The following is an 11352-nucleotide window of genomic DNA, read 5'->3' on the forward strand; positions in this document are numbered from 1 at the left end:
TTAGGAAGGCAAATGCAATGTTGGCATTTATTTCAAGAGGACTGGAATATAAAAGCAGGGATGTGCTGCTGAGGCTTTATAAGGCTCTGGTCAGACCACATTTAGAATATTGTGAGCAATTTTGGGCCCCCTATCTCAGGAAGGATGTGCTGGCCCTGGAGAGGGTCCAGAGGAGGTTCACGGGAACGATCCCAGCAATGAAAGGCTTAACATATGAGGAACGTTTGAGGACTCTGGGTCTATACTCGATGGAGTTTAGAAGGATGAGGCGGGATCTGATTGAAACTTACAGAATACTGAAAGGCCTGGATAGAGTGGACGTGGGGAAGATGTTTCCATTAGTAGGAGAGACTAGGACCCGAGGGCACAGCCTCAGAGTAAAGGGAAGACCTTTTAGAACAGAGATGAGGAGAAACTTCTTTAGCCAGCGAGTGGTGAATCTAGGGAATTCGTTGCCACAGAAGGCTGTGGAGGCCAGGTCATTGAGTGTATTTAAGAGCGAGATAGATAGTTTCTTGATGGGTAAGGGGATCAAAGGTTAGGGGGAGAAGGTGGGAGAATGGGGTTGAGAAACTTATCAGCCATGATTGAATGGCGGGGCAGACTCGATGGGCCGAATGGCCTAATTTCTGCTCCTATGTCTTATGGTCTCATGGTCTGAATGCTAATGGGAGGTAACGAGCCACGGTGAATGCGGTTGATTTGAGCAGTAAGAAGTCTCAAGTGCTGAGGTTCAGCGGCCAACGCTCAGGATCTACCACGTTAACACGAAGAGTAGTCAGCAAAAAGGACGATAAATTTGGAGCAACTGAAGGATGATCAGCAATGAAAACCTTCAGTGATTTTCCCGTTCCCTTGACAATAATTAGCTGGGTATAAGCGCAGTGATAGGAGAGTTGCGGATAGCGATTCAGGGTGATTTCTGTCACCGGCCAATATCACCAGGGTTTTGCTTTGACCTATTTTTCCTTTTAATATCTTTCTTCATATTATCCTCCTGAAGTTGTCTCTTTTTAAAAGTGTGTTAAAGTGTGCACCTGTTTATTTACTGCCTCAGAAACATTCCCAGTCAGATTGGTGGATGGTGAGAACGCGTGTTCAGGAAGAGTGGAGATCTACTACAATAACACGTGGGGGACAGTCTGTGACGACGATTGGGACATATTTGACGCTGAGGTTGTCTGCACAGAGCTGAATTGCGGCTTTGCTCAGTCTGCACCCGGGAACGCCGTGTTTGGGCAAGGGGACTCATCGATCTGGCTGGACTCCGTCCAATGCAATGGTTCTGAGCCCTACCTGTGGCAGTGTCAGTCACTAACCTTGGGTCAGCACAACTGCAGTCACCAGGAGGTCGCGTCTGCAGTTTGTTCAGGTACAGTACTTGCTGCATTTTTAACAAAGAGGAGGAGGATTTACAAACAAGAACGAATTATAGCAGAATGAAAAGAACGAAAGGGTGAAGGAAAGAAGTATACAGAAACTATAAAAAGATCAACGTCAAATGCTCTGTTGTACATCAATAGCTTCATTTTTTCCAAAATGCATGATAATAATGCAGTGTCGGTTAGGTTACACAGGAAAGTCAACAAACATTATTTTTATATCACTGACATTCAGCTGTATTTTGCTGAATTTAGTTTAGAGACGTAGTCAGTTAAATATGCTACTTAAACTCATTTATCTTAGTTTAGAGATTTAATCGGTTAAATACGCTATTTAAACTCATTTATCTTAGTTAAGAGATTTAGTCGGTTAAATATGCTACTTAAACTCATTTACCTTAGTTAAGAGATTTAGTCGGTTAAATATTCTACGTAAGCTCATTTATCTTAGTTTAGAGTTGAAAATGCTACATGAATTAATTGATATTAATTTAGAGATGAAGTCAGTTGAATATGCTTCATAAACTCATTTATCTTACGGGAACGTTCAAGTGAAATATTCAGTGCCCTGGAGAAGGGCAGCAATTAAGGTTGGCATCCGAGGAATTTCGAAACACAGTGCTGATCTGTGCTTTCAAACGATGAAGCGATGCGTGCATCATTAAAAAACGGACAGTGTTTTCATGCGAGTGCAAGCGGTCAATATCATTTCAGGGATAGAAGCTCTTGGTGTGGCTGTGTGCCCGCAGTCAGCCACCATTTGCATTCCTCATCTCACCAATGGAATGGGCCACTCATTTTCCCGATGCTTTGCAGGAGATTCGCAGGGTTTGTTGGTGCAGTATACAGACAAAGCAATGAGTGGGTCTACTGGTGATAGAGTGCGTCATGTGTCGATATCGAAATAAAGATATCGAAAATTTCCCCCTTGAAATTGGCAACTGTGTTCACCCATTTGGAACTGAAGCTGCGTATATTCTGGCACGCACTTTGCATGTCCAACTGGACATACTGAGCAAACAAAGCAGGGCAGAAACGAGTAGCTCTTTTTGAGTTAAAACAATTAACTAAATTAACAAAAACGAGGGATAAATCAAGCACAGCCCCTAAGTCAGGTCAGCTGTGAAATCAAGGAAAAACTTTAAAGGAAACTTACAACCATTAAACCAAAATGTGATTAAAGGGGTGTTAAGAAGATGTAACTCTTTCAGAGTTAAAACAATAAACTAAATTAACACAATAAGGGATAAATCAAGCACAGCCCCTAAGTCAGGTCAGCTGTAAAATCAAGGAAGAACTTTAGTTGCAGATGCTACCAAGTAATGTTAAATACCTCCACGCAGCTCTGTGATAGCTCCTGGGTCGGAGGTAACATGAGTTCTTCAAACTTCTGTTCACAGGTCAACCACTAAAGCCCATCCTCTCCCTGGAAAGGAAGCCTGGTATTTTCCTGACAAGAGACACGATCACGATGACTTGCGCGGCTTTGCCCTTTTATGCAGGGAGCACGTTTTATCTGAAGAGACGTAGTGATGCGAATCACATGGCTTCAGCCACTGCTCCGGCTGGAGTGCATAGCGTCACCTTCTCCATCCAGGATGTGGTCGTTGGCCACAGTGGAAACTACACGTGCCACTATGAAAGAGAGAAATCGGGAAATCTTACGAACTCAACGGGCAGCGAGACAGTGTATGCGTATGTAACAGGTAAACCAACATAAAGACAGTTGTTACCTCTGGATTCTGAGAGGCGGGGAAACCTGTTTTGCCTCTGTCCGCCTGTCCATATTCGCTCAGTTGGTCCCCGCTGTCTGCTCTGGGTTTAAGTCTCATTCCAGGCAAACTCCCCGACCGACACTCCAGGGCAGGGCTGAACGCGCGCGGCACTCAGAAGACACCAGGCTTGTGAAAGTCGCATTTACAGAGAGTAAACACTCGGATACTCCTCTCGGGGACTCCCCATGATAGCATGTGCAGCACTTACAAGTCGACCTGGGCGGACTGTGTCCCCCTGAAACTCCCGATCAATTTCCCCGGCCCCAACAATGGTCGCCAGTGGTGGTCAGAGTTAGAAAGCCCTCACTCCCCCACTCTGCCCTGGTGTTGTGAGGGCAGCTGACGGTAGACAATACACGCAGATTTCCCAGTGTCAACAACACTCTTAAAGTCAGTGATTTTAAAAAAAAAACTTTCCTTCACCGGATGTGGGCATCGCTGGCTAGTCCAGCATTTATTGCCATCCCTAATTGCCCTTGATTGGAGGGCATTTAAGTGTCAACAACATTGCTGTGGGTCTGGAGTCAGATGTAGACCAGACCAGGTAAGGGTGGCAGATTTCCTTCTCTAAAGGGCATTAGTGAACCAAATGGTTTTTTTTTACAACAATCGACAATGGTTTCATGGTCATCATCTGAGGATATGGGGTAGACCATTTAGGACTGAGATGAGGAGAAATTTCTTCACCCAGAGAGCGGTGAGCCTGTGGAATTCGTTACCACAGAAAGTAGTTGAGACCAAAACATTGTATGTTTTCAAGAAGGAGTTAGATATAGCTCTTGGGGCGAAAGGGATCAAAGGTTATGGGGAGAAAGCGGGAGCAGGATATTGAGTTGGATGATCAGCCATGATCGTAATGAATGGCGGAGCAGGCTCGAAGGGCCGAATGGCCTACTCCTGCTCCTAGTTTCTATTAGACTTTTAATTCCAGAGTTTTTATTGCATTCAAATTCCACCATCTGTCGTGAGGGGGTTCGAATCCAGGGTCCCCAGATCATTACCCTGGGTCCCTAGTCCAGCGACAATACAGCTATTCCAAAAGCAAATGAGCTGCTCAGTTACAACTGGTAGCGCCTGTTCCATAATTTTTCTAGCATTACCTTATCGAACCTTTTTTTTTAATCATCAGGAATGCATCGCACAATCCACACATTGCCTATACTTCAGGGGACACAATCCTAGTCGATGAAAGCTGCCTTTGTCATGTTACATTTCAGCCCCTGTGCCAATCGTTCACACAAACACATTCCCTCAGTCACTACAGACCAACGTTAATCAACAGCGACTGACAGATGCCGGCGCAGTTAAATCCATAGTAACTGTTGACTAACGGACATATAGGGTGAATTCCCTAAGCATTGACACCCTAGGAACACGGCCAATTGTAGATCCTGCCGTCAAATGATTTATTTTTGATTGACTGCACTTGTTGCTTACAAAGGCTAAAGTGCATAAGCCTAATGCTAAACAGTGAGCATCCAGAGAGGGACAGGACTGAAGTCATAACACTCCATGTCACCCCTATCCGAAAATCCACTGTTAAACCAGGCGACGTATTCATTTTCTATTTCTGACGTTTAAGGCAACGTTGTAATTTAAGAAACTAGCGCTGTGGGTGTACCTACACCACAGGGACAAAATCCTGGAACTCCCTCCCTAACAGCGCTGTGGGTGTACCTACACCACAGGGACAAATTCCTGGAACTCCCTCCCTAACAGCGCTGTGGGTGTACCTACACCACAGGGGCAAAATCCTGGAACTCCCTCCCTAACAGCACTGTAGGTGTACCTACACCACACGGACAAAATCCTGGAACTCCCTCCCTAACAGCGCTGTAGGTGTACCTACACCACAAGGACAAAATCCTGGAACTCCCTCCCTAACAGCACTGTGGGTGTACCTACACCACACGGACAAAATCCTGGAACTCCCTCCCTAACAGCGCTGTAGGTGTACCTACACCACAAGGACAAAATCCTGGAACTCCCTCCCTAACAGCACTGTGGGTGTACCTACACCACAGGGACAAAATCCTGGAACTCCCTTCCCTAACAGCACTGTGGGTGTACCTACACCACAGGGACAAAATCCTGGAACTCCCTCCCTAACAGCACTGTGGGTGTACCTACACCACAGGGACAAAATCCTGGAGCTCCCTCCCTAACAGCACTGTGGGTGTACCTACACCACAGGGACAAAATCCTGGAGCTCCCTCCCTAACAGCACTGTGGGTGTACCTACACCACAGGGACAAAATCCTGGAGCTCCCTCCCTAACAGCACTGTGGGTGTACCTACACCACAGGGACAAAATCCTGGAGCTCCCTCCCTAACAGCACTGTGGGTGTACCTACACCACACGGACAAAATCCTGGAACTCCCTCCCTAACAGCACTGTGGGTGTACCTACACCACAGGGGACAAAATCCTGGAACTCCCTCCCTAACAGCACTGTGGGTGTACCTACACCACAGGGGAAAAAATCCTGGAACTCCCTCCCTAACAGCGCTGTGGGTGTACCTACACCACAGGGACAAAATCCTGGAACTCCCTCCCTAACAGCACTGTGGGTGTACCTACACCACAGGGACAAAATCCTGGAACTCCCTCCCTAACAGCACTGTGGGTGTACCTACATCACAGGGACAAAATCCTGGAACTCCCTCCCTAACAGCACTGTGGGTGTACCTACACCACAGGGAACTGCAGCGGTTCAAGAAGGCAGCTCACCACCACCTTCTCAAGGGGCTATTAGGGATGGGCAATAAATGCTGGACCCAGCCAGAGACACCCACATCCCATGAATGAATAATAATAAAGCAAAACAATTTTTAAAAAACGAGACTGGGCTGCCCTCTCAATTCAACATAAAAGATCCATTGGCCTTACTTAGAAGAGGGATAAGGATGACAGAACATCTATCCTTCGTCCAGCGTCACTGACACTGATTATCTGGTGATGATCCACCTTCTGATGTTGCCAGTTTACCAGGTTTCAGAAGCGCCCGAAATTCAAAACGTCCTATAAATCACCTTATCGAGGCGCTGGGATCCGAGAAACGAGGACTAAAATAGCCAGGAGGAGGTCAGCCCGTCGGAGAAGCTTCTGGCATTTATTCAGAGAACACAAGTTTTTGCCATATCATTCCAAAAACCAAATGGCAGATAGAGTGTTGCTGGGGGGGAAGAGAAAAACCTTTTTTTGTCGAAGCATTTCGAATTGCACTCATCAGGACAATCAAGACTCCACACACCAACCCCATCGGCAGTCTCTTCCCATCGAGTGTACATTTGATGTCTCGCTGAGATTGGTCTTCTTGTCCTGATGAGTGCAAGACGAAAACTTCGACAAAAAAAAAACGCCTCTAATTTTTTTTTTAAGCCGCGCCAGACCAAAGGACTAACTATAAGACACACTAGTGAAACAGCAAAATGTCCTCCGGGGGGGAAAAAAATCACACCGATTTGATACCTTTCTCCAAAGTCAAAGAGTTTGAGGTTGTTTCAAGAGGCGGAATAACAGTGGTGGCTTGGGTTTTTCCGCACCCAGGCCAATGTTCAATTCTATTCTCCGAATGGAAAGCAAATTCTGGTTGGCTTTTTAATGGGCTGGTCAACTGAACACGCTCCCCCTCTCCCCATACTTCTCACCATTTCATCCATACTTCAAAATGATTCTTATCCAAGATCGGTGACAATACATTACCAATGTTCCTATTCCGTTCATGTTGACATAAGTGGGTCCCCATCAGCACCGAGCTATCTAATGGATATTTTTAATTGATGAAAATAGGACTGTATGAAAGACAGGTATTTCCCGGAGCAGATGGTTGCGCCCATGTTCGTTAAAGTCGTGTCCATGAGGGATTAAATGGCCAAACTGAAATATGTCCCCCTTTCCCAGTTTATCTGATTGGAGGCTAAGAGGAATATGTTTTCGGACTGAAAGCAACATAATACCAGGACGGAAGCTGAACGTTTTGATGAATTCGCACGGTTTGGGTCCCCTCGCTTGAGGAAGGATGTAGTTGCACTGGAGGCGGTTCAGAGGAGGTTCACTCGATTGATTCCAGAGATGTGGGGGCTTGTCTTATGAGGAGAGGTTGAGCAGTTTAGGCCTCTACTCGCTAGAGTTTAGAAGGATGAGAGGAGATCTAATTGAGATATATACGATGCTAAAGGGGATAGACAAAGTAGACGTGAGGTGGATGATTCCCCTAGTGGGGCATTCTAGAACGAGAGGCCATAGTTTTGGGCTAAGGGGTGGTAGATTTAAATCAGTGATGTGGAGGAATTACTTTACTCAAAGGGTCATGAATCTGTGGAATTCACTACCGCAGAGTGCAATGGATGCCGGGAGGCTGAATAAATTTAAGAAGGAGATAGAGAGATTTTTAATTAGTGACGGGTTGAAAGGTTATGGGGGAGAGGGCGGGAAATTGGAGTTGAGGCCGAAATGAGATCAGGCACGGTCGTAGTGAATGGCGGGGTAGGATCAAGGGGCTGAATGGCCTCCTCCTGATCCTGGTTCTTATGTTCTCTTTGAGAGCGTGTCGATGTCAACAGAATATCATTGTTCATGTTTTTCACTCTTGACTCCCTACAGATCAGATCCCGATCCGATTGTTCAAAGGGATAAACTCTTGCTCCGGGAGAGTGGAGGTGTATTACAACGGGACTTGGGGAGCAGTCTGCGATGGTAGCTGGGACGTGCCTGACGCGGATGTCGTGTGCAGGCAGCTGGGGTGCGGACCCGCTCTATCTGCCCCCGGCGGGGCTCATTTCGGAGCAGCGGGTGGTCCCTTTTGGATGGACGATGTGGAATGCAGCGGGACTGAGTCCAACCTACTGCACTGCCGGAGGAACGCGCTGGGAGACCACAGCTGCAGCCCAGGCAGTGCAGCATCTGCCATTTGCACAGGTAAGACTACATATCATTCAGCGCTTCTGTGAAAGCATTGTGGTTGATGAGTTTGCAAACAACTATCTTAATGGGGGGGGGAGGCGATGGTGCAGTGGGTGTTGTAATCCAGAGAATCGTGGTAATGTCCTGGGGAACAACCCCCACGACAGATGGTGACATTTGAATTCAGTAAGAATCTGGAATTAAGGGTCTGATGGTGACCATTTTAACACTCCACCCTGCTCTCTTGCCCACATGTCTGTCCTTGGCTTGCTGCATTGTTCCAGTGAAGCCCAGCGCAAACTGGAGGAACAGCACCTCATCTTCCGACTAGGCACTTTACAGCCTTCCGGGCTGAATATTGAATTCAACAACTTTAGATCTTGACCTCCCTCCTCTATCCCCACCCCCTTTCCCGTTTCTTCCCTCTCCCTTTTTGTTTTTTCCAATAATTTATATAGATTTTTCTTTTCCCACCTATTTCCAATATTTTTAAATTTATACCTTTTATGCCCTGTTAGTCTTTCCACCCCACCCCCACTAGAGCTGTACCTTGAGTGTCCTGCCATCCATTCTTAATTAGCACATTCTCTTAGATAATATCACCACCTTCAACACCTCTTTGTTCCTTTGTCTGTGACATCTTTTGATTATCTGCTCCTACCACTGCTTGCTTGTCCCAACAACCACCCCCACCTCCCAACTTCTCTCCCCTCCACCCTAAACCAGCTTATATTTCACCCCTCTCCTAATATTACTCAGTTCTGTCGAAGGGTCATGAGGACTCGAAACGTCAACTCTTTTCTTCTCCGCCGATGCTGCCAGACCTGCTGAGTTTTTCCGGGTAGTTCTGTTTTTGTTTTACAAACAGGCTTGGCGGCCACGCTCTGTCACATTATTCGCCTTTAACCCGCCAAACCCATTCAACTGACAGCGCTGTAACTCAATGACAGTGGAGGCACATCAAACTCCGAATTCAGCCTCATTCTCCACCATGTTTTCATGCTACTCTTTATCTTTACTCTTTCCCCCACACCCCCCAACATCTTTTGAATAATATCTTCAGATTTAAGGTTGCGCGAAGGCGCCATCAATAATTGAATCCACCTTTACCCGCCTCCAGAAACCTTTCGGACCAGGCTGGCGAACGGGGACGGTCCCTGCTCAGGGAGAGTGGAGATCTACTACAATTATGCCTGGGGCACCGTCTGCGATGACGAGTGGGACATGCCTGACGCCCAGGCCGTCTGTACGGAGCTGCGGTGCGGCTATGCCGTCTCTGCGCCCGGCAACTCCGAGTTTGGGGGAGGCAGCTGTCCGATCTGGCTGGATTCCGTGCAGTGCAATGGGTCGGAGGACAACCTATGGCAGTGCCGGTCCAAACCCCTGGGTCAGCACAACTGTGATCACCAGGAGGACGCGTCGGTCATTTGCTCAGGTACAGACAACATCGGTTTTATTTCAACGACCGGGGTGGGGAGGGGGGAAGAAAGAGCGGGAAAGTTGATCAAATTCAGGAAAGATGGGAAAGTAGAGGAAGAGGAAGATGAGGAAGGGGATTTTCAACAGATGGAACAAAACATAAAACAACACTTCGTTAAAACATTAATTTCAAACTCTTTCTCTTGTAATAATTACACTGCTTTAGCTGCCTTTAGGAATCATAAGTGTTACATTATATATATGTACACAAACATAAATATATATATATTCTCAGTATTTAGTCTGTAAAAACTAACTTATTTTCAAAATAAAAAAGTGTTGTTTGATTATATACATATATATATAAACACATACACACACACACACATATATATACATATATATCTTTATACACACACATTGTATATATATATGTATATATGCACACACACACACATATTCTCAGTGTTTAGTCTGTAAAAACTAACTTATTTTCGAAATAAAAAAGTGTTGTTTGATTATATACATATACACACACACACATATACATACATGTATATCTTTATACACACATATTATATATATGCACACACACATATATATTCTCAGTGTTAGTCTGTAAAAACTAACTTATTTTCAAAATAAAAAAGTGTTGTTACATTATATATATATATATACACACACACATATATATCTTTATACACACATATTATATATATGCACACACACATATATATTCTCAGTGTTAGTCTGTAAAAACTAACTTATTTTCGAAATAAAAAAGTGTTGTTACATTATATATATACACACACACATATATACACATATATATCTTTATACACACACATACATATATGCACACACACATATATATATATACATATATATCTTTACACACATACACATATATATACACACACACACATATATATACATATATATCTTTATACACACACAAATATATACACATATATATCTTTATACACACACATATATATATGCACACACGCACACATATGTATACACATATATATCTTTACACACACACACACACACATATATATATATATATATGCACACACACACACACACACATATATATATATATTCTCAGTGTTTAGTCTGTAAAAACTAACTTAACCTATCCACCCTGTCCATGCCCCTCATACTCTTGTACACCTCAATCAGGTCACCCCTCATAATTCTGAGACAAAACCATTGTGGATGTTGGACTTGACCTGGACTGAAAAGGAAACATAACAGAAAGGGGCACATGGGACCGAGAAAGGACAAGACCTTGTAATGAGGTTTCGGAGATTGCCAGTTACTACACCTGACCCGAAGCTAACGCGATTTGCTCTGTTTTTACCCCTCTCTTTAACCCGGTTACAGATCGCCCACTAAGACCAATTCTGTCTCTGCAACGGAAGCCGGGAATTTTCATACCCAGGGACACCATCAGGATGACTTGCTCAGCCTTGAGTTTCTATGCCGGCTGCACCTTTTACCTGCAGAAGGCTGGCGGAGTTCACGAAAGCGCCTCTGCCGCCACTCAGGGCACAACCCACAGCGTCACCTTCGTCATCCAGGATGTGGATCTCCGCTCCGGCGGGAACTACACCTGTCACTATCAGACGGGCAGACCTGGGAGGCTCAGCAACTCCAGCAGCAGCGACCCGGTCCAGGTGGATGTCACAGGTAAGGCAGGGCAAACCCTCGAGTGCCTCCCGCTCTGAGGAGCAGGTGAGGACACTGTGACCCTGTCTGTCCGCGATGGATATTCTCCTCCTTCCGCCCGGGGAGATGTCGAGGTTGGAAGGCGGTTTTCTGGGACCCGGGTGTACAGACGACACAGACGCCCCACTGCAGCC

The 11352-nt window shown here is 45.6% G+C and overlaps 1 protein-coding gene across 1 annotated transcript in view; it reads left to right on the plus strand.

Moving 5' to 3' along the window:
- LOC144672415 (scavenger receptor cysteine-rich domain-containing protein DMBT1-like) overlaps nt 1-11352 on the plus strand; it is a 30770-nt gene that overhangs the window by 17539 nt on the left and 1879 nt on the right. Inside the window, exons 5-9 of the mRNA XM_078534260.1 lie at nt 1058-1372; nt 2783-3088; nt 7763-8077; nt 9183-9497; nt 10874-11179. Of these exons, the coding sequence (XP_078390386.1) occupies nt 1058-1372; nt 2783-3088; nt 7763-8077; nt 9183-9497; nt 10874-11179 (1557 nt within the window). The remainder of the gene's footprint in view (nt 1-1057; nt 1373-2782; nt 3089-7762; nt 8078-9182; nt 9498-10873; nt 11180-11352) is intronic.

Source organism: Cetorhinus maximus, chromosome 38 (assembly GCF_964194155.1).
Source record: "Cetorhinus maximus chromosome 38, sCetMax3.hap1.1, whole genome shotgun sequence".
Classification (NCBI taxonomy): domain Eukaryota; kingdom Metazoa; phylum Chordata; class Chondrichthyes; order Lamniformes; family Cetorhinidae; genus Cetorhinus; species Cetorhinus maximus.